At 40.7% G+C, this 23,520-nt stretch overlaps 4 protein-coding genes across 9 annotated transcripts; all 4 read right to left on the bottom strand.

Annotated features, from left to right (window-relative positions):
• Positions 1-347: 347 nt before the first annotated feature.
• LOC141375416 (microfibril-associated glycoprotein 4-like) lies at positions 348-4,829 on the bottom strand. 3 transcript variants are annotated; one of them, XM_087238292.1, is made up of 7 exons: positions 3,931-4,080; positions 2,683-2,764; positions 2,557-2,604; positions 1,805-2,014; positions 1,629-1,725; positions 1,354-1,524; positions 348-1,274 (listed from the first exon to the last, which is right to left on the bottom strand). In XM_087238292.1, exons 3-7 carry the CDS (start codon positions 2,563-2,565, stop codon positions 1,018-1,020), a joined length of 744 nt encoding a protein of 247 aa, XP_087094418.1. In that variant the 5' UTR covers positions 2,566-2,604; positions 2,683-2,764; positions 3,931-4,080; the 3' UTR covers positions 348-1,017. The 3 variants fall into 3 exon arrangements, with proteins under 3 accessions (XP_087094418.1, XP_087094419.1, XP_087094417.1); XM_087238293.1 differs by lacking the exon at positions 3,931-4,080 and adding an exon at positions 3,698-3,857; XM_087238291.1 differs by lacking the exons at positions 2,683-2,764; positions 3,931-4,080 and adding an exon at positions 4,689-4,829.
• Positions 4,830-7,378: 2,549 nt separating this feature from the next.
• LOC141375032 (microfibril-associated glycoprotein 4-like) lies at positions 7,379-11,110 on the bottom strand. 2 transcript variants are annotated; one of them, XM_087238308.1, is made up of 6 exons: positions 10,849-11,110; positions 10,725-10,745; positions 10,420-10,623; positions 10,252-10,348; positions 8,710-8,877; positions 7,379-8,632 (listed from the first exon to the last, which is right to left on the bottom strand). In XM_087238308.1, the coding sequence occupies exons 2-6, from the start codon at positions 10,728-10,730 to the stop codon at positions 8,376-8,378; spliced, it is 732 nt and encodes a 243-aa protein (XP_087094434.1). In that variant the 5' UTR covers positions 10,731-10,745; positions 10,849-11,110; the 3' UTR covers positions 7,379-8,375. The 2 variants fall into 2 exon arrangements, with proteins under 2 accessions (XP_087094434.1, XP_087094433.1); XM_087238307.1 differs by having other exon boundaries at positions 10,725-10,869.
• A 1,888-nt stretch (positions 11,111-12,998) lies between these two features.
• LOC147847112 (microfibril-associated glycoprotein 4-like) lies at positions 12,999-14,618 on the bottom strand. The gene is made up of 5 exons (XM_087238314.1): positions 14,554-14,618; positions 14,232-14,435; positions 14,065-14,161; positions 13,501-13,668; positions 12,999-13,420 (listed from the first exon to the last, which is right to left on the bottom strand). Exons 1-5 carry the CDS (start codon positions 14,554-14,556, stop codon positions 13,164-13,166), a joined length of 729 nt encoding a protein of 242 aa, XP_087094440.1. The 5' UTR covers positions 14,557-14,618; the 3' UTR covers positions 12,999-13,163.
• Positions 14,619-18,089: 3,471 nt separating this feature from the next.
• On the bottom strand, positions 18,090-20,786 carry LOC147847113 (microfibril-associated glycoprotein 4-like). 3 transcript variants are annotated; one of them, XM_087238301.1, is made up of 7 exons: positions 20,594-20,786; positions 20,336-20,450; positions 20,217-20,237; positions 19,912-20,115; positions 19,745-19,841; positions 18,580-18,747; positions 18,090-18,500 (listed from the first exon to the last, which is right to left on the bottom strand). In XM_087238301.1, the coding sequence occupies exons 3-7, from the start codon at positions 20,220-20,222 to the stop codon at positions 18,244-18,246; spliced, it is 732 nt and encodes a 243-aa protein (XP_087094427.1). In that variant the 5' UTR covers positions 20,223-20,237; positions 20,336-20,450; positions 20,594-20,786; the 3' UTR covers positions 18,090-18,243. The 3 variants fall into 3 exon arrangements, with proteins under 3 accessions (XP_087094427.1, XP_087094426.1, XP_087094428.1); XM_087238300.1 differs by lacking the exon at positions 20,594-20,786 and having other exon boundaries at positions 20,217-20,352; XM_087238302.1 differs by lacking the exons at positions 20,217-20,237; positions 20,336-20,450; positions 20,594-20,786 and having other exon boundaries at positions 18,580-18,915; positions 18,961-19,841.
• Between the last annotated feature and the right edge of the window lie 2,734 nt (positions 20,787-23,520).

Here is a 23,520-nt window from a genome sequence, read left to right on the forward strand (position 1 = left end):
TTAATATTGTGGACTCTACAGTGTTGCGTTCTTCTCATGTACTCTGTTGTCTTCTTTGTGAGAGTTTCAGTGTCTAATTTTGGGGATATTTTACCTGTATAACTGACTTTAGCATTGTTTTTCAGATAAGCAAGTAAACTTGGCTTGTTTTTTAAATATCTACAAACATATGATGGTATTTTTAAGAGTCAAAAACGTACATACAGCTCCTTTATTGCTTTTTTACACAATTGTATTAGTATAGTGTTTATGGAGAGAGATTGTCAGTTTATTAGGTAAACTAAATTCCTTACTTACTTTTTCAGATGTCCACTGTGGAGACGAACACATGCACACTGACACAGAAATGCCTTTTATTGCTGGAGTTTATTGACGATTATAGACTCAATCATTTCAGATTTAGTGAGTTTAAGCATCCATAACATTTTTTCAGGTTGAGCATTATAAACACTAGATGATGGATAATAAAGCCCAGAGTGTCTTCTTTCCAATAATACATAAACTGTGAATGTAGACCAAATCATTCAGCAACTGTAAATGTTTTAGCTTTGGGAAGATATTTTTGAGAAAGTGCCTCTGACGGTGAGGGAGAGAAGGACATTGACATTTTTACAGAAATCTCATTTCGCATGCTTTCGTCATCAAATTTAAAATATAAACACATGAAATACTTGGCTTTCAAGTCATATTTTTCCAGGACATTACATTAATATTTTCCTGCGTTTCTATATGAAAAACAAATAGTGAACACTGCACCAACAGTAAAGCTCAAAGTGTCTTCTTTCCAATGATACATCATTTGTGTTTGTAGCTTACTGGAGTCAGGAACTGTTCCTATTTAAAGTTAGCTAGGTGTAAATCCCCAAAATTGAGTGCTGGCTAACAGGTTAAAGTGACCCAAAATAGAAGAAAACAATGATTGATTTACTACACAGTTTACTACGTTTCATCACTGACAGAGAAAGGGAAACCCTTGAACCTTAATGTCATCGTTGTGTTGTTAGTTTCTTCAAACATTTAAGACACCGGCTTTATCTTCATGGTGATGGATTTCATACCAATCCCATAATTGCTCTTCCAGGCGTACCAAACGTTTCCAATGGCAAAAATGGTGGCATCTTCTCCCCACAAGTACACACCATTGGGGTTTGTACGGTGACAGGATCCATACCAAAATCCCCCAAGATAAAGTCTGGCGCAGCTCTTGTCATAGGTGTCCTGGTCCTTGTCAAAAGTGCTAAACTTCATTCCATTGTGGTCAGCCAGAGAGTCACCTGCAGAGAAGAAGAACATTAAGAACTTCATGTGTATGTTTACTCAACTGTTAATGAAATGGGAATGAACGTGGGAAACCTCCTGCTCCTCCATCCTTGAATCCAGAAACCTGCAGTTTATAGCCATCGGTTTCACAACCCACAGAGAAGGACGAGTACTGAGCGAAACCTTTCCTTCCAGTAAAGTCCTCCAGATCCACTCTTAGCATGAACTTCTTGTTGCGTGTCAGCTGGTGGAGGTTCTCCAGCCCTGTTCACACACACACACACACAAACACACACACACACACACGTGAAAAACATGTTGAACCAATCACTGGACATGAACACCCACAGACGGATGTCAGATCTCACCCAGCCAGTATTCTCCCTCCACATTCCCGAATCCTCTCTTGTAGTCTCTCCATGGCCGATAGAAATTCACACTGCCGTCCATCCTCCTCTGAAACACCTGTGATGGGTTTATATACAATATATATTATTCATTATATGTGTTCTGATGAGTGTTTGATTAATAGTCACACTCGTACCGTCCATCCTCCATTATCTTCATCTTTCCCATCTGAGACCATCTGACAGTAAACCCAGACTGGAGTTTCCCCGGCTGGATGAATGGTGTAAACCCCACTCAGAGTTTGTCCTGCTTTTTTAAGGTCAGAACAGTCGACAGGCGAGTCTTCATCCTCACTGCATCCATTCACCAGAACAACCGAGAGAAGAGCCACCAAAAACACCATCGACTACACAGGAGAGGAATAGATGAGCATTACACTGAATGAGGTGGAAAACATGCAGGAATATAAAGGACGATAGTAACCCTGGCTCATTGGAGATACGTTCCCAGGGCTACATATTTGAGATCTGGGAAATATGTTCTCTAAGCTATGTCTGCTTGCAGTTTTTGTTTTCACAAATGCACCAGAGGACGCCCAACCACAAACTAGACGAGAAAAGTAATCGCAGCTGCACACTTTTACCATAATTTCACTGCCCTCTTGTTAATTGGTTTTTGTTTTTTCATTTTACCTGGTCTCTGGAACAGTCCTTCGCTGAACTTGAAAATACAATCCCAAATCTAATCCCATTTGTGAATGGTGTAACGCAAAAAGACACAAAAGTGGAAAAAAGACACAAAAGTGGCGTCATACTTACCTGTAGTGTTCGTTTTACACACAAACGCAGCCATACGTAGATCAGGACACATATAGTTCTCAAATATGTAGCCCTGGGCACACATTCCCAATCAGCCTGTCTTGGAATATAGAGTTATTTATTAACTTACTGCCATCATGAACTCTCCACAGGTGATCACAGTTGAAATCTGTTTTATCTGGATGAAAATAATACAAAAAGGTTCAAGAAGACATTATATTTGAAAAGATTAATGTAAGTAGCAGCAGTAACTCACCGTTTGTGTTGTTCAATCAAACTAACACACTCTTTATATCTGCCTGAATCTCGGGCTCCTCCTCTGTTACAGCACACGTTTACTTTAGAAAAACACATTTTGTGTGCAAATTAAAACTGATACCTGTAATGCATTATCCAAGTCAAATATGCGTTGACAGACACACTTTCTGTTGTGAAGTAAATACAAATCCAGACGATATTGTACACAGATACACATTTCTGTAGGCTTCATCACAATGAATTGTCAGTTCATATTTAGTTTCTTTGATAATGTCGAATTTCATTAATGTTTCCTGTGCTGTTTGACTGATTTAAATGCCTTGGCCTCAAATTGCTTACACTTATATTCTTGTTATTCTCAAATGGAAGTTTTTGTCATGTCGGGATGCTTTTAATAAGTATCGCTTCAACTTGAGCGTCCCACCTTTCATACCTGTCAACCCTCCCGTTTTTACTTGGATTCTCTCGTATTTTACGGTTCTATCCCGCTATCATCCCGCAAAGGTATTTTCCCGTATTTCTCCCGTATTTTCAGTCTTTCTCTGAACAGCCGAGCCTCCCTATACACAACCCATACCTCCGAACCACCAGGGGTCGCGCCTTGCTCCAAAACATGAGTCTTCTGTGATTTCGCTTTGTTTAGGAATGAAAACACTTATAAATAAATATTAAAAACGGTGTGATTCCATTTCCGTTTGGTTACAGGTGCCGTCGCCCGTCCTATACAATTCTCAAACCAGTCATATAATGGTGCATGACGGTCAGCTGATGTGCTTCATAGTGATAAACAGACGCTGTTTCCCAAACAGATTCTGTACAGGAGAGAAAGTCTGGCTTTTGGGTGCGTGTTAAAACAGACATACACACATAATTAATAATAATAACATATAAGGATGTCGATCTTGGTGTTTTTTTTTTCCAAACACAACTAATTTTGTCTTAGATAAGCATAAAATGTTTGCAAAGCAGTCGAATGCTTTCATTATAATGTGTGTGCATTTTTAAAGTGACACCTTTTATTTGAAGTAAATAAATATCTTAATAAATGAGAGATTCATCTGTTGCTTCTTAATCAGAATGTGTAAGTTATACAGTAGAGAAACGACTAAAGAGTTTGATAGCTTGATTCTATTTCATTATAATAGCTATTAATTTTAATAAGCTGAATTGTTTGCTAATGTATTTGCTGCTAATGTGTATATTTATTTTTCTTTTGTTAATAATAATTGTAAGACATATTACTGACCGTTTAACTGTTTATTTACAATAAAACAGCTCAAATTGAACATAGTAATTTGGGGATTTTTTTTAAGGGGACGTCCCTTATTATGGTGGGCATATCCCTTATTTTCACATCCCAATGTTGACAGGACCTTTTTGTAGCTAAAATTTCACTAAGCAACAAATCAGCTTTTAAAATATACTAAATCATAGGTCCAATTGAATTAAATTGCCATCATAATGTTAATGGAAGTTGTTTAAATTAAAAAAATAAAACATATCTGCCATTGTCCAATGGAATCCAACGGTGATTAGGAAAGGTTGACCCTTTGTTAGGGAAAGAACCATATATGTTAACGTCTTTAACATTGGGCAAAACAATATAAATGTTTAAGTCATGAAAGTTGTCCCTAAGTAGCACTCCAGGGTTTTTATAGTGCCCTCTAAAGGGTTAATAGACAGCCGTCCTTTAAAGAAACAGAAACATCTTTGACAGTAAAGGCTGATTTGTACTTCTTCGTCAAGCGCACGTGTATACTATGGCACAGCCTACCCGTGGATGCATAGCCCTCTCCGTGGCTGTCGGCGTCGCTGACGTGCACCTCTCAAAAAATGTAACTACACATCACAATGACGCGTAGCACAAGCTCTGTGATTGGTCGGCTTGGTAATGCTGACGAGTCTGGGCGGGACCGATAGCCATGCGAGCCCAAAGGAGCGATTGTTTACAAGTGTGGAGTCCTGTGAAGGAGCTCCGGATGGAAAGTTTTGTTTTGTGTTTACCTCATGGTTGAAGTTGTTGCACGTCCGCCGGTTCCTGCCTCAAAATGAGCGAGTTTGAGCCACTTGAACATCCCGGAAGCGTTCAGAACAAACAAAACAGCAGCGAAGAAACTCGACACTGAGGAACATTTACACCTCACTGCCAACTAGTGTTTCAGAAGTGTTAATGCAGACCAACAGAGACAGCAGCAGAAGTATGAATGCTACGCGTGTTGCATGCGCCGTGAGTTACGCCGGTCACTTGATGCAGAAGTATAAACCAGGCTTTATTCTGCATTTGTTAGCCATGAAGATATTACGTTTTTTACATTAAAGGTACATTCTAATTACAAGGATCACCATAATGCTACAGCCAGTCAAACAAATTGCAGTATAGATATTTTGTATTGCGTACAAAACCAATCCATTTAATTGAATAAATCATACACTACATCCAGACCATTTACGATTATCCCTACAACACAACTGACTGGTAAGAGGGACATACAGATGCCCTTTTCTCCCGACAACACATCCTGGACAAACACAGACTTGTCAGATAATTCATAGTCAAACAAAACTTTGTAAATGTTTCGATCGAATAATATTTGATTGTGATCTTGGTCATCTCAGATGATCAGGTGTCTGCCATCCATTGTTCTCAGGGAAGGTTTTCTCCACAGTTTGCTCTGTCTGTTCCCAGGGTATTGGATGTAAAGAGTAAAATTACATGTTGCTTCAGACTACTTTAATAAAATGAAGAATTGAATGTCAGTGACATCAAACCAACAGCATCAGTCACTCGATAGCAAAGGGGGTAAGCAAAATAATGCTGTTATTTTTATTTTGCTTACCCTGAAAAACTCTCTGAAAACAAGACAATATTTTTACAGTATTCTAGAAAATGCTTCTTGATTTAAGATTTGTAAAAATATTTTGACTAGAAAACAATGTTGATATGTTGACAAAACCCAGATTGTTTTACATAGCCCATTGACAGATTACCTTGCTTTTTAAAAACTTGTTTAATTTCTGAAAAATAAATGACAATGTGTTTGTGTCTAGAAAACGCTTCACTTTCTTCAGCATTGTTGTGTGTTTGTTCGCACTTGCCTTTAATCTACATTCCACGTTGCACAAACCATGTGTGCACATGACGCAGCAGACTTTTTCATAGACTTTTCATACACTCGCTTTCGTGGTTTACATGACAATGAAAAAGGTGACATTTGCAAAAACTTCCACATTTTTAGTCCCAAAACTGATGCTGACATGTAATCAAACAGACAAAATAAGTGAGTGTTTTTTTGCTTATTAAAGGAGGTCAAATCCTCAGCTGATAGGGAGGTGGTAGGAGCTGGTGGAGGAGGACAGGCATTAAACATCCTGAATAATAACTGGGTGTAAATGCAATGAAGAAAAACAAGTTCTAATTCAACAATGATGTCATCTTACATGGTAAATATCACACCTCAACAATGCACAAGAGGATGATTGTTCATATAATCGCACCTTAAGCCAGAACTCACAGGATCTATAATTGAGCCAAAGTTGTAAAAATACACAGGCAAACCAAGATTATAACACCATTGAAGGATGTAAAATATTAGTTCAGTCTCAGTTTGCCAGCAAGACTGAGTTAAAACAAACAGCGTGAACTACCTTTTATTTATTTTTGAGTTGGTTGAACACATGGTGCTTGTGGACATATTCATGCTGAATTAATCTTATGTTTACGCTTAAACATGTCGGGAATTCGCAATGAACCCCATTATAAAGAAGCTTTGCAGTGATTTTCAGATCTGCGTTTCAATGCAGTCCCCTTTATACATTTGACATTTATATAGACTTAAGTGGGGTTTATTTATAAACTAATTTCGAGAGGATCACATGCTAATGATTGAACACAGCTGGTGCTGCATTAGCTCCGTACATCTGCACCAATCAGATGAATACCGACACACTATTAATAACCAGAGCTTTCTACACCTCTCATCTTCGTCTTGAAGAATCCCCCCTTCCACCCCCACTTCTCCCCATCTCTGATAGGGCGGCACGCCGGCCCAGTGGGTAGCACTGTTGCCTCACAGCAAGAACGCCACTGGTTCAGGCACCTCCAGTGTTTCTGTACGGAGTTTGCATGTTCTTCCCATGTTTGCGTGGGTTTTCCCCAGGTTCTCCAGATTCCTCCCACCATACAAAGACATACACAAGTAAATTGACTACTTCAAAATAGCATCCTAAGGCAACTCTTAATCAGATATATCTCAGCAGTACACAACTGGAGGAGTTCTCGAGACCCACCTGAGCTCAATCTCTCCCCTCACCCTTCAAACGGGAGGGAGCCCCGTGCTCAAGCATAGTCTAAGCTCAGGGCTCTCTCCTGGCACAGCATGCCAAACATGCTTTATTATCAATCATCAGCTAAGTGTGAACTCTTGAAACCTACATACTGTTGGCCGGAGTGAATTTCCAAAACAATGTACGATTTGCTGTAGTGTACTCCAAATCTGTGTAGAAACATCTCCAAGATGATCTAGAGAAAATATCACACAGCAAGGTGTCTGAATATCTGAATAACCCTAATCCTATTTGAAACAAGCCTCTGAAATTCACAATTTCCTCAGGATTGAATGTAAATTCAGATTAATGTTACAGAAGTGGAAACCAAATCTTGTAAACAGTTGAGCAAAGTAAGTAAATAGTCTGTGTAATGCACCAAACATTTCATTTTTATTTTAAAGAGTGTAAAGCTGCCAGTATATTAAACATAATACAAAGGTGTGATAATACAGAGTGCCTCTATAAAGCTGCAGTTCAGTTGACTCTAGTGAGGCCTGGTGTGTGTGTTTATGTATGAAAAACAAGAAAACATGAAGCTGTTCTGACAGCGCCCTCTGTTGGTCAACACAGAGGACGAGCACATTTCACAAAAGATTTTGCTGCTTTTAATTGTTAAAGTTGAATCAAATAATCTTTACAAATAATTTCAACATACATGAAGTAAACTAGACTGGAAATTGACTCTAATTTTTATATGAAGAGTGCTTTGTGTAAACAATGTGTCTGTGCACTTAAAAAGTAAAAGTTCATTTGCCCTCATAAAATTTAGTCAAATACCACAAACTCTCTTCCTCTATCAGTATTTCTGGTGCGAGGCTATAAGTGTGTGTCTCGTTTCTGGTCTGAAATTGTCCAATCTTACTACATTTTGTTTGTAAATGCCCTTCTCTGAACAATCTTCTTTGGGAAGTCCACTCCCAAAGAAAAAAATCAAGTACTGCCCTGCCGTTTGAAGTGGATGTATCTGAACTTCTTTTAGGATTAACACTTTCAATAAAATAAAATGAACTCTAACGTAACATTTGTATTTCAGTATGATGACGCATTTCCAACTGAAATAGAATATTGGGAAGGAGCGGGAGATTATTTTGAGTCACGCCTCTGATTTTAACTTTAAGCAAACTAATGGTTGGAGGGGTGTGGCTAAGCATATTTCGCCCAATCAGAATCATCAGAGGACAGCCATGTCAGAGGGGAAGCAGATGGTCAAATTTTAGTTAAAGATTAACAAAACTGAATAATTCTTTGTCAAAAAAATGCACTAACATGCAGAAGATAAATCATTTTAATGGTTTATTGTTTTGCTGAGTAGCATAGTTAAGAACATGTGGCTAACCATTAAACTGTTTTAGATGTTCACTGTTTCTAAGACTTGGGTTTGATCATCAAGCTGAGAGATTTCATGCTGACGCTGAAACTGCCCTTCCAGGTTGACCACACCACACCAATGCCGAAATGTGTGTCATCTTCTCCCCATAAATACACACCATTGGGGTTTGTGTTGTGACAGTATTTGAACCAAAATGCCCCTAAAAACTCTTGGGCACAGTTATCTCCATAGGCGTCTTGATCTTTGTCAAAGGTTGAGAACTTATGGTCATTGTGATCAGTCAAAGAGTCGCCTGTGGACAAAAGTCATAATTGAGGACATTAACTTAACAGGAATGAGTTATCATGAGTGTGAATGAAAGTGTTGTACCTGCTCCTCCATCAGTAAAGCCAGAAACCTGCAGTCTATATCCTTCACATTCACAACCCACAGAGAAGGACGAGTACTGAGCGAAACCTCTCCTTCCTTCAAAGTCCTCCAGATCCACTCTCAGCATGAACTTCTTGTGTCGTGTCAGCTGGTAGAGGTTCTCCAGCCCTGTTCACACACACACACACACACACACACACACACACACACACACAAAGAACATGTTGAACCAATCACTGCATATTTGTCATGGAGGTGAACTCAAGAGTCAAGCAGCATCTGAATCCAGTTCAAACGTCTATTTATTACACAAATTGTACAGAATACTGAAACACCGGAGAAATGAGGAACAAACCCGGGAAGAATTCAAAGGAAGCAGTGAAACACGAGGAAAAAACAGGACACAAAAAACAAAGCATGAACTTATGGCCCACTTCCACTAAGGCATATAGTTCAGCACATTTTATGTCCATTCCCACTCTTAAAAGTACCAACCCACATAACAAAATATCTCTAGCCCAGCTCTGGCCCACACAACCAGCTGTTGATTGGCCCATGTGCCGCAGTGAATTACGGTACATGACTGAAGCAAGTCTGGCTTCCAGACAAGAGCCTCACATGGAGCATATCTGAGCCGAGTCTCAGCCAATTTAATAACTCATAACTGAGCCTGAACTGGGCCAGATGTGTTGGTGTCACAACTGCAATGAAATGAATAAACCCATGAAGCATTGCCTTTTAGCTGCGCTATGGATGTGCTTTTTCTCGAAGCGACCTGATTGGTAGATTTTTTTTTCCTTTATTCAAAAATAATAAAAATGTATTTAAATGTGGGTCAAAACATGGCCAAACTTACACGGCCCACATATCAGTTATTAGAATCTGGCCCAAATATTACATATGATATCTGGTCCAGGTATTGTGTGCCGCCCTAAATACGGTGCCACCTCTGCCAAACCCAGGTCATGTCTGGCCCACATGCTGTACGCCAGTGCCGAATAAATGCCTGCTGGGCCAGATTTATGCCAAATATGGGCCATAATTCTTTGCTACCTGGTAAATAAGCGAACCTTATCACTTTTTTTGCACTCTTTGCAAAGGACAAGCACAACAAATCTGTAACAAAAGAGTTTAGCTAGACTTGGGGTGTGCAAACTCGGTCCTGGAGGGCCGGTGTCCTGCACAGTTTAGCTCCAACTCTAATCATACACACCTGCTTATAGATTACTTGTGATCTTAAAGACTCTGATTAGCATGTTCAGGTGTGTTTGACTAGTGTTGGAACAAAACTCTGCAGGGACACCGGCCCTCGAGGATCAAGTTTGCCCATCCCTGAGCTAGACTCACATGCTAATGGCTTACAGAGAACTATAGGACACGCTGTTAGAGCAAATCTATCTTCATTTTGTCAGATGTTTACATTCAGCTAAGGCAGTCTTTCAGACCAATTAAACAGCACATGGATTTGATATGTTCTTATGTACTGCAGAGGCATTTTATTTTCAGTAAAGGTTATAAGTTCAAACATATAATGAGACTCACCCAGCCAGTATTCGCCCTCGGTGGTCCCGAATCCTCTCTTGTACACTTCCCACGGCTGATAGAAGTTAATCCTGCCGTCCATTCGTCTCTGAAACACCTGTGATGGGTTGCATTTATAATTCTGAAGTCTGAAATAATTTATAATTCTTAATATTTATGTTTTCATACCGTCCATCCTCCATTCTCTTCATCTTTCCCATCTGAAATCATCTGACAGTAAACCCAGACAGGAGTGTCGCCGGCTGGATAGATGGAGTAAATCCCACTGACTGTTTGTCCTGATCTGTAGATTTCAGAACAGTCGAACGGCTTGAATCCAGAGACAACAGACGCCGTGAAAACAGAAAGCAGAGCCACGACGAACACCGTCATCTAGAGAGAGAAACAGCACTGATCATCAGCCTCATTCATAATCAGCAAATCACACCGACATCATGACAGAAGTAAAAACAGACTCTATAATGTGAACTTACTGCCATCTTCTCAGTAGATCTCTGTAAATCAAACCCAAAAACACTAGATTATTGCTGTTTCTGGTTATTTTCCTGCATTATTCTGTTGTAGAAGAGGTAAATGAGGAATAAAACAGTAACTCACTGTTTGTGTTCAGCCTTGTGTTCTTCAACGATTCAAATAATAGATTTAGATATCAGACTCCTCCTTTCTGTTAAACCGACATTGCAAAACTGTTCATCCTTTACATGAACTGAATCTTAAAGTGTCATGTCATGCTTCTCTTATTATTTAATGACTTTTTGTTTTATTGGAAACAATCATGCAGGAAAATTCAGAATCAACACACCTCTGACATGAGGACAAAATGCTGCTTTACTTTTAGCTGAATTATAGAAACACATTCGCAAAGTTGTCGAGTCACTTCAGTCTTCATCTCCAGCAGAGGTTTTTATCAGTGAGAGCATCTGTCATCTCAGTCACTTCTGCACTGCGCAGTGTTGAGATACTGACTAGTGATCATGTACATGTCATGCAAGAGTATGTTGGCAAATCGTCCAGAACATCAGAATGGACCCTGTGTGTCTGTCTGTCAAATGGTGAATGGACACGTCTCATTCCCAGGTTTATGCCCAAAATCATGCACAAGTTCAGTTAAAAGTCAATACTCAATAAAAGATGAATGCTCAGGGTTACCAGCTCACACCAGACACTTTAAAGTGACCTAGCTTTCTGTTGGCAAACCCGAACAACCTGCAAGACTAACCTGAACCAAGTGAATGTAAATTCATTATTATAACGTCAGTCCAGTAGCAAGTATGACAGTTCGTCCTCTGGTCTGAAAGAGTCAGTGATCCTGGACATGCTACAGACCTTTTAATAAGCACACCCAACCCCACCCCTAACCCTACTCCAACCCCACGCCTGTTTGCCCACCCACACTCATCACTGCGCCCAATCCGACTAATCATATCTTGAGCTCTGTGTTGGCAGTCACAATGTGTAGTGGCACTTTCTGAGCAGTGCACATCAGGGTACGGTGAAGAGTGTGCAACTCTGTGACAGAATGCCGGACCTACCTTGTGCACTTGACATAGAAGTATAAATTGGTCTGAAGTTTTCCAGAGAGAGGGTATGTTGAAGAAAGTAATGTGGCTGATTGTCAAAGTGCAGTTCCTGATGGTTAGATCTCCAGGCACAGTGAGCGATGAAGTGAGCCTGGCAGGTCCATGACAATACACACCCAGTGTGGCTTTGTACATATTGGAGGCAAATGAGATTAGAAGTTGTCTGATGAAAGGAGTTTTGAGCATAGTCAGACAGGCCTAGGGACTATGCCCAGCGGGTTTCCTGAGCTCTGGTGGCCGAGGCAGAAAGTCCACAGAAATTGCACAGTTGTCCCAGAACTTCTACCCCCATCTGGTCATTTGACTGTGGATGTTATCCAGATGACAAGGCCATATTCAGACTTCTTATCAGTGGCGTAGCGGACAGGGGGCCCGCGTGATTAGGGGGCCCCACGTCGTCGCTGAAAAGTGCGCTGTAGAAACCTTCTGGGCTTGTGATTGATTGATTTAATGTGTTGAATATGACAACCTCTTGTGCTTTATTAACACCTACCTCAACACTAAATTTACCCCTTACAGTAGCCCCAACCATGTCACTGGAAGGGGAGTAACATTCTGCAGTTTCTACAGATGGTTTGGTGATGGAGGTCTTGATGGAAAGGGAATTGGCGAGGATGGTCTGGAGTGAATAAAGAGAGGGTAGAGGGAACTGAGGGACACCAGTGATGGAAATACTGTTTTCACACCCAATTGCAGAAACGTGCCGGTCTTCCACAAGATGAGCCGGTCGTCCACACATAAGTGTGCAGATGTTTTACTTTCACCAAATAGACTTTGTATGTAGTTCATGTATTCCTGTTTGAATTATCTTAAATGAAATGTGCCCTAAATGTTTGCACAATCAAGAAAAAGTGGATGTATTGAACAGGCAGAGAGTACGTAGAAGCAATGTTTTATAATATTATGGGATAATTAGTAATGATCTTGAAATATGTTGTGTTAGTCACGTGGGCTACAGTACAGTGTAAACTCAAGTGCTCATAAATTACAGCATTTTATCACCTTCAAATCAGTTGGATGATGCAAAATGTGTGTTGAGAGAAATGCATTCATTATTCACATTCAGGATTGTATTTATAGGGAAAGTTAATTGAATATGAGCTGATTTCCTCATTCACTGTTTCTGATGTCCACTGTGGAGACAAATAAATGCACATCAACACGTGATGCCTTTCATTGCAGGAGTTTATTCAAATTCATTATTGATTTGTTTGGTGAAAATTGACACAAAACAAAAAGAAAGACTGTTAACACAGTAAGCAGACAGCAGAACTTAAACATTTAAGCCTTAATTTTGTTGCTTTGTTGTTTTTGTTTTGTGTCTGTAAATATTTAAGACACAGGTTTGATCTTCATGGTGATGAATTTCATACCAAAATCAAAATTGTTCTTCCAGGTGTACCAAAAATTTCCAATGGCAAACAAGGTCTTGTCTTCTCCCCCTAAGTACACACCATTGGGGTTTGCATGATGACAAGATCCATGCCAAAATGCCCCGAGAAATTGTTTGGCGCAGCTCTTTTCATAGGTGTCTTGGTCCTTGTCATATGTGCTGAACTTCATTCCACTGTGGTAGAACAGTGAGTCGCCTGCAGAGAAGAAGAACATCATTGAGGACAATAAAAAAAACAGAAATGAGTTTTCTTGAGTGTGAAAGAAAGTGTTGTACCTGCTCCTCCATCAGTGAAACCAGAAACCTGCAGTTTATATCCTTCAGCTTCAGAACCCACAGAGAAGGACGAGTACTGAGCGAAACCTCTCCTTCCAGTAAAGTCCTCCAGATCCACTCTCAGCATGAACTTCTTGTGTCGTGTCAGCTGGTAGAGGTTCTCCAGCCCTGTTCACACACACAATTTGTTTTTGTGAATTGTGGAGACATTCAATGTTTTCTATTGTTTTTAAACTGTACAAACTGTATTTCTATTGCCCTTCTCTATCCCTAAACTGGAAACTGAACCTGCATGCATGCATAATTGAACATCCTCTAGCTGTCCTTTCACATATTGTATGCTTGTGTCTTGCATTCAGTCTTGTGGACACAAAGTTAAGCAGCTAAACCACAATTAACAACAGAATCAAACGCTCTCCATCACATTTAAGCATTTTACATTAATATTCAGTTTACTGTACATGACACATTTGTTTTATATCATTAAAGTTTAAGAGAAAAATTAAGTGACTTGATTATCCAGTAAAGGTTATAAGTTCAGTCATGACCCATAATGAGACTCACCCAGCCAGTATTCGCCCTCCACATTCCCGAATCCTCTCTTGTACTCTTCCCACGGTCGATAGAAGTTAATACTGCCGTCCATTCGTCTCTGAAACACCTGTGATGGGTTGCATTTATCAAAATGAAGGCTGAAATCATTAATTATGCTTTATATTTATATTTCATACCGTCCATCCTCCGTTCTCTTCATCTTTCCCACTTGAAATCATCTGACAGTAAACCCAGACAGGAGTGTCGCCGGCTGGATAGATGGAGTAAATCCCACTGACTGTTTGTCCTGATTTGTAGATTTCAGAACAGTCGAACGGCTTGAATCCAGAGACAACAGACGCCGTGAAAACAGAAAGCAGAGCCACGACGAACACCGTCATCTAGAGAGAGAAACAGCACTGATCATCAGCCTCATTCATAATCAGCAAATCACACTCATTACACCAACATTAATCAACTACATTGATTATCTGTGCAGAACTCAAGAACTGAACTCACCATTTTTGCAGTCAATCGAGGCTGAGATGTTCAGATCACTGGATCTCCTTCAAGTGCTCAATGCTTTATTGAGACAGTTGATCATTCTTTTATACTCATTCTTGTGTTGTGCAATAATATTTAAAAGAATATCTCTGTGGCTAATGTTAGGAAATGAACTGTTTGTCCTTTTGACACTGAGTTTTACAATGAACATTAGTGTTTGTACAAATGAATGTAGTAGCAAGATTCAGGTTTGCAACTGGGGAAAAATAGCCTAGTGGTTACTGCATCAACATATATCACCCAGGTGCTCATGGCGACCTAAGTTTAATTCCCGTCTCGAAGTCTTTGGCCGATCCTTTCACTTTCTCTGCTCCTTCTACTTTCCTGTCTGTAAATCTCCACTGTCCTGTCATTACAGGTGAAACCCCCCTAAAGTAATATATATATATATATATATAGAATATGAGATAAATAAAAAATGTATCAAGGTTGCCTTTACAAATGCTCTGGAAATAAACAGCATGTACTTCTTATACTTCCAGCACAACTTGCACCTTGTCAACTCCTCAATCAGCCACATTGAATCCCAGTGACAGTGAGTGATTTGATTGGTTGAGAACAGAGCCTGGTGGATCCATGCTGGGATTTTGAGGGTCATAGTGAGATCAGGGCATTTTAGGCGTGAAGCACTAGTGATAACATCCTTGAGCTTAGGCAATAGCTCCACAGGACAGAGACTAAGACTTTGCTTTGGCCAGCGTAGTGTCCAGAGCCTCCATGCTGTGGACACTACGCTGACAGATACAGCAAGCCTTCTTGCCACAGCTCATTCCGGATGAGCTGCACTATCTGAGCCACTTGTGTGGGTTGTAAACTCCTCATGTTACCACTGGAGTGAAAGCACCGGCAGCGTTCAAAATTGATTGTCGATCAGTGTTGCTTCATAAGTGTGCAGTTTGAGTTAACAGAAGTGTGATTGACTTGGACTTACATTGTGTTGTTTATGCGTTCCCTTTATTTTTTGAACAGTGTATATTCAAATGTAAGTCTCCTGCTTTCTGTTAAACCGATATTGCAAAACTGTTTATCCTTTGCATGAACTGAAATGTTGCGCAAGTCACTCACTTCTGTCTTCATCTCCAGCAGAGATCAGTGACAGCATCTGTCATCTCAGTCACTTCTGCACTGCATAATGTTGAGATACTAACTAGTGATCATGTACATGTTATGCAAGAGTACGTAGGCAAATTGTCCACAACATCAGAAAAGACCGTGTCTGTTAGCTGGTGAACGGACCCATCCTAGGTTAAAGCACAAAATCTTGCACTAGGTAAAACGTTATTATTCAGTAGTGGAAGATGTATGATGCTTAGCTCACAGCAAAGTAAAGTAATCCAGATTTCTGTTGGTGAACCCACAAAACTTGCAGGACTAACCTGAACCAAACCAATGTAAACTGACTATCAGAACATCAGTCCATCAGGGAGTGTGAGAGTTCGTCCTCTGGTCAGGAAGGGTCAGTGATGCATGCACTAATGTGTCCTGAAAGCGGTCAAACATTTGAACATGAAGTTTATTTAAACAATACGAGCAGGTACACTATATGCTGTGATTATTAGAGTCCGTGAACACTGGAACTGCATGCAAAGCTACTGTAGTTAAAACACACATCTTTTCAACAAGAAAGAAATGGGAACAAATGTAATCGTTAAATAAGTCAAGCAAAAGGATCCATTCATAAACTTAATAAAAACACTTACACCACCAGCCTCGCTCCTCACCCACGGCTCTTGGCCCACTCACACTCATTACAGCAGGGGTGTCCAAAGTCGGGCCATGAGGGTCAGTGTCCTGCCGATCTTAGCTCCAACACACCTGCCTGGAAGTTTCTAGTATACCTCGTTAGAGCTTGATTAGCTGGTTCAGGTGTGTTTGATTGGGGTTGGGGCTAAACTCTCCAGCACACTCGCCCTCCAGGACCGAGTGTGGACACCCCTGCATTACAGCATCCAATGTGACCAATCATATCATCTTGCGCTCTGTGTTGGCAGTCGCAGTGTGTAGTTTTTTGAGCGGTGCACATGATGGTACACTGAAGAGTATGCAACTTTGTGAATGCTATGTTGGACCTACCTTGTGCACTTGACACATACGTATAAACTGGCTTTAAGTTGTCCAGAGTGAGGTATGTTGAAGGAAAGTAATGTTGTAATGTAGTGAGTAATGGCTGATTGAGGAGTTGACAAGGTGCTGTCTCTGGTGGGTAGATCTCCAGGCACAGTGAGTGATGTGATTGAGAAGAGAGCCTGGCTGATCCATGACTGTACTCACCCAATGTGGCTTTGTACATATTATAAGCAAGTGAGATTAGAAGTTGCCTGATGAAGGGAGTTTTGAGCAGTCAGACTAACCTAGGAACTGTTTCTTGAGCTCTGGTGGCCGAGGCAGAAAGGCCACAGAAATTGTTCAAGGTCTTCTGGACCTTTATCTCCATCTGCTCATTTGACTGTGGATGGTATCCAGATGATAGGGCCATGGTCACACTTGTTATAACACTTGGGAAGGACTGATGTGAATCCACTCAACTCTTCTAGAGCAAGCTTGATTGTTTCCTCATGGTTGCTGATGTCATACTGCTGTAATTTATCTTCACTAGGGTCAGCTCTCTAGAGAAAAAGGCACAGGGATGAAGATGAGCTGGTTTAACCTGTTGCTGAGACTTTGAAAGGTGTAGTGAGATTAGGGTGAGTTAGGAGTGATGCACTGGCGAATGCATCCTTGAGTCTTACAGTAGCCCCAACCATGTCACTGGAAGGGGAGTAACATTCTGCAGTTTCTACAGATGGTTTGGTGATGGAGGTCTTGATGGAAAGGGAATTGGCGGGGATGGTCTGGAATGAATAAAGAGAGGGTAGAGGGAACTGAGGGAAACCACTGATGGAAATATTGTTTTCACACCCAATTTCAGAAACGTGCCGGTCTTCCACAAAATGAGCCGGATTATGATGCACCAATAACATGCTGGACTTCACAACAAGGAGATTGATTTGTTTATTGAACATTAAGATGACCCATGCAAAGTTGAATAAAGTGTGCAGATGTTGTTTCTTTCATCAACTAAATTTTGTAGGTGGTTCATGTATTCATGTTTGAATTTGTTCAGTAAAATGTTCCCTTAATATCTACACAGTCAAGAAAAAAAGTGAACAGGCAGAAAATATGTGGAAATATTTATCTAAAGAGAGCATTAGCTATGTCCTTGATATATATATATATATATATATATATATATATATATATATATATATATATATATATATACTGTGTCTTGCTCGTGTAGGTCTTTTGTATAGTGTAAACTAGAGTGCTCTTAAATTACAAAATTTCATCATCATCAGCAACTCAGCTGGTTAATGCAAAATGAATTACTCATGCATTATTTATATACAAGTTTGTATTTATAGGGAAAGTTAATTGAATATGAGCTGATTTCCTCATTCACTGTTTCTGATGTCCACTGTGGAGACAAATAAATGCACATCAACACGTGATGCCTTTCATTGCAGGAGTTTATTCAAACGTGTTAATGATTTGTTAAAAAGGTCATAAATGACCCAATACAAAAAGACTGTTAACAAACTAAGCAGACAGAGCAAAGTAAAAATCTAAGCCTTATTTTTGTTTTATTTTTGTTTCTGCAAACATTTAAGACACAGGTTTGATCTTCATGGTGATGAATTTCATACCAATATCTAAATTGTTCTTCCAGGTGTACCAAACATTTCCAATGGCAAACACGGTCTTGTCTTCTCCCCCTAAGTACACACCATTGGGGTTTGCATAGTGACAGGCTTTATACCAAAATCCTCCTAGAAACATTCTGGCGCAGTTCTTTTCAGTGTTGTCTTGGTCCTTGTCATATGTGGTGAACTTCATTCCATTGTGGAAGATCAGTGAGTCTCCTGCAGAGAGGAAGAACATCATTGAGGACAATAACTCAACAGACATTAGTTTTCTTGAGTGTGAATGAAAGTGTTGTACCTGCTCCTCCATCAGTGAATCCAGAGACCTGCAGTTTATATCCTTCAGCTTCAGAACCCACAGAGAAGGACGAGTACTGAGCGAAACCTCTCCTTCCTTCAAAGTCCTCCAGATCCACTCTCAGCATGAACTTCTTGTGTCGTGTCAGCTGGTAGAGGTTCTCCAGCCCTGTTCACACACACACACACACACACACACACACACACACACACACACACACACACACACACACACACACACACACACACAAACACACACACACACACATTTGTGAGGACATTCCATATGTTTCTATTGTTTTAATTCTGTACAAATTGTGTTTTATATTGCTCCACTCTATCCCTAAATCCAACCCTCACAGGAAACTGTGTGCAGTTTTACTTTCTGAGAAAGCTCACTCTGTACGGTTCATAACCTTTTTCTGAAGTAGGGACATCAGCAGTGTCCTCATAATTTACAATCTTCATGTAATAACTGTGTCCATCATTCAGTCAGTCAGACAGACGGTCATTCGACAGCGGCATCTGGTGGGTTTACGTAAGAACAGCACGTGAGAGACATTTGAGATAAAAAAGCAAACACAGTGGCCTCTCGTGGATTTGTGAAAACAAAAACTGCAGAAATTCGTTCCTCCCGGGATCCATGTCTCAATATCCAGAAACGTCCACGGGACTACGCTTTCAGAATGAGTCTGGGTTTCCTGCTGCAAATGTGACGGCAAGTGAACTTTTTTATTGGCTTGTTTAACCCTGTCTTACCAGTCTAGTCCAGTGTTAATATTTTAGCTAATGTTTCCCTCTCAGAGTGTTTTTTAGTTTTGATTGATTGTAAAAACAATAGCCATCCTTATTACTCCACTTGTAACTCTGTGTATAGATCACCACACCTTCCACTCTTTTTCTGCTTTATTTTACAAAATGTTAATCAGCTCCTGCTGTGATTATATTTTAGTGAATGTCACAATCGTTTAAAAGAGACAATAATATGATGAAAGTGCATAAAACTGTGTTCAGACACATGTGGTGTCTGGTTTGAGGTTAGCATCTTGAGCTAATGCACCACATTAATGCAGACGTTCTCCAGCTCTGTTCACACACACACATGAATAACATCTTGAACCAGACACTGCACATTAACATTCACACAGATGGATGTAAGATCTCACCCAGCCAGTATTCGCCCTCGGTGGTCCCGAATCCTCTCTTGTACACTTCCCATGGCTGATAGAAGTTAATGCTGCCGTCCATTCGTCTCTGAAACACCTGTGATGGATTACATTTATTATTCAGAAGTCTGAAATAATTTATAATTGTTAAAATGTATATTTCATACCGTCCATCCTCCATTCTCTTCATCTTTCCCATCTGAAACCATCTCACAGTAAACCCAGACAGGAGTGTCACCGGCTGGATAGATGGAGTAAATCCCACTGACTGTTTGTCCTGATTTGTAGATTTCAGAACAGTCGAACGGCTTGAATCCAGAGACAACAGACGCCGTGAAAACAGAAAGCAGAGCCACGACGAACACCGTCATCTAGAGAGAGAAACAGCACTGATCATCAGCCTCATTCATAATCAGCAAATCACACCGACATCATGACAGAAGTAAAAACAGACTCTATAATGTGAACTTACTGCCATCTTCTCAGTAGATCTCTGTAAACCAAACCCAAAAACACTCAGATTATTGCTGTTTCTGGTTATTTTCCTGCATTATTCTGTTGTAGAAGTCAATCAATAAAACAGTAACTCACCGTTTGTGTTGAGTCTTGTGTTCTTCAACGTATCAAATAATAGATTTAGATATCAGACTCCTCCTTTCTGTTAAACCTGTATTGCAAAACTGTTCATCCTTTGCATGAACTGAATCTTAAAGTGTCATGTCATGCTTCTCTTATTATTTAATGGCTTTTTGTTTTATTGGAAACAATCATGCAGGAAAATTCAGAATCAACACACCTCTGACATAAAGACAAAATGCTGCTTTACTTTTAGCTGAATTATAGAAACACATTCGCAAAGTTGTCGAGTCACTTCAGTCTTAATCTCCAGCAGAGGTTTTTATCAGTGAGAGCATCTGTCATCTCAGTCACTTCTGCACTGCGCAGTGTTGAGATACTAACTAGTGATCATGTACATGTCATGCAAGAGTATGTTGGCAAATCGTCCAGAACATCAGAATGGATCCTGTGTTTCTATCGGTCAACTGGTGAATGGACCCGTCTCATTCCCAGGTTTATGCCCCAAATCATGCACAAGTTCAGGTTAAAAAAGTCAATACTCAATAAATGATGAATGCTCAGGGTTACCAGCTCACACCAGACACTTTAAAGTGACCTAGCTTTCTGTTGGCAAACCCAAACAACCTGCAAGACTAACCTGAACCAAGTGAATGTAAATTCATTATTATAACGTCAGTCCAGTAGCAAGTATGACAGTTCGTCCTCTGGTCTGAAAGAGTTAGTGATCCTGGACATGCTACAGACCTTTTAATAAGCACACCCAACCCCACCCCTAACCCTACTCCAACCCCACGGCTGTTTGCCCACCCACACTCATCACTGCGCCCAATCCGACTAATCATATCTTGAGCTCTGTGTTGGCAGTCACAATGTGTAGTGGCACTTTCTGAGCAGTGCACATCAGGGTACGGTGAAGAGAATCTGTGAACAGAATGCCGGACCTACCTTGTGCACTTGACATAGAAGTATAAATTGGTCTGAAGTTTTCCAGAGAGAGGCATGTTGAAGAAAGTAATGTGGCTGATTGTCAAAGTGCAGTTCCTGATGGTTAGATCTCCAGGCACAGTGAGCGATGAAGTGAGCCTGGCAGGTCCATGACAATACACACCCAGTGTGGCTTTGTACATATTGGAGGCAAATGAGATTAGAAGTTGTCTGATGAAAGGAGTTTTGAGCATAGTCAGACAGGCCTAGAGACTATGCCCAGCGGGTTTCCTGAGCTCTGGTGGCCGAGGCAGAAAGTCCACAGAAATTGCACAGTTGTCCCAGAACTTCTACCCCCATCTGGTCATTTGACTGTGGATGATATTCAGATGATAGGGCCATATTCAGACTTATTATCAGTGGCGTAGCGGACGGGGGGCCCGCGTGATTAGGGGGCCCCACGTCGTTGCGATTTTTAATAATTAAAAATCCAGCAACCGCAATAATCAAACTCATGGGAACAACTGTGGTCGGAACCAAAGTACACAGGCCTGTTTGTGTTCTCTGAACTTGTGGTGGTTTTCGGTTTTTCTCTTCATAAATCAAACTCAGTCTGGAGGTTATGAATATCAGAAGAGTATACTTTATTGTCGACAACAAAGGAGAATTTTCAGGAGACCCCTCAGTAGCATTTCAGTCTGAAAAATTCTGTCTCACTGATGTTCTGGCCTGCTGAAATACTCTTTTACAACAGTTTTTTCCTTTGTTCTCCATTTGTCACACAAGATCCCTAATAGTTTAACCCCTGACCCCAATTTCCACCTAATAACCTCTTTAAAGAGTATAAAATTCACTTCAAACTCCTTTCAAGCGGTGGACTACTTCATTCTGATTGCTTGCCGCCGAACCGCATCATACCATAAAGATGACTTGATTTCAACTCTCCTCGATGCCCACACAGGAGAAGACGTGCCGCGCTGTTCCTCGCCGCCGGTTCTCATTGAAAATGAATGACTTCTGGCTACTTGACGATCTTGCCGCTTTCGGTTTGTAATCGCTCCTCAGTTTGTGAAGGCTTCCCCGCGTTGTCGCTCCACCCGCCTTCCTTCCCCGCTCCTCAACCGCCTTCCACCCCCCAACTGTGGGGCCCGTCAGTGATCCCTGCAGGGGAGCCTCCGCATTTTGCGCTATGCCACTACTTCTTATAGTTGGTTAACACTGTGAATGACTGTTGGGAATCTTCCAGACAGTGCCTCCATTCTTCTAGAACAAGTTTGATCGGGATGACCTTATAGTTGCCGATGTCATACTGCTCTAGTTCCTCTTCACAAGAGTGTTTTTTAGAGAAGATGACACAGAGATGAAGATAAGCTGGGTTCACCTGCTGCTGGGACTTTGAAAGGTTTGATGGGATCAGGGTGTATTAGGAGTGGTTCAGTGATGAAGCAATGATTTTGGCAATGTTGATTTGGCAATGCTTCCACAGGACAGAGACTAGTGTTTCACTTTAACCAGGCTGGTTAGTGGCCTGGTGATGGAGCTGTTAATAATATGTCAGTCCTTTATGCTTCTTGGCTATGTAAAGAGGCTCAGTGCAGCAGGGAAGTCGAGGGTCAGATGTAGCTTTGTTATTGGGCATCTTCAGTGTATTTCTCATGGCCTGAGGAATGGAGGCAGAAGAATATGAGGCAAGTATGCAGGAATATGGAGGCAAGAGAAAATGAGTTGTGTATTAAATGGAGGCCAGCTCGAATGTGCAGGACTTGAGCGGGCTGAAAAGTGCGCTGTAGAAACCTTCTGGGCTTGTGATTGATTGATTTAATGTGTTGAATATGACAACCTCTTGTGCTTTATTAACACCAACACTAAATTTACCCCTTACAGTAGCCCCAACCATGTCACTGGAAGGGAAGTAACATTCTGCAGTTTCTACAGATGGTTTGGTGATGGAGGTCTTGATGGAAAGGGAATTGGCGGGGATGGTCTGGAGTGAATAAAGAGAGGGTAGAGGGAACTGAGGGAAACCACTGATGGAAATACTGTTTCACACCCAATTTCAGAAACGTGCCGGTCTTCCACAAGATGAGCCGGTCGTCCACACACAAGTGTGCAGATGTTTTACTTTCACCAAATAGACTTTGTATGTAGTTCATGTATTCCTGTTTGAATTATTTTAAATGAAATGTGCCCTAAATGTTTGCACAATCAAGAAAAAGTGGATGTATTGAACAGGCAGAGAGTACATAGAATCAATGTTTTATAATATTATGGGA

Source organism: Danio rerio, chromosome 1 (genome assembly GCF_052040795.2).
Source record: "Danio rerio strain M-AB ecotype USA chromosome 1, GRCz13ab, whole genome shotgun sequence".
Taxonomy (NCBI): domain Eukaryota; kingdom Metazoa; phylum Chordata; class Actinopteri; order Cypriniformes; family Danionidae; genus Danio; species Danio rerio.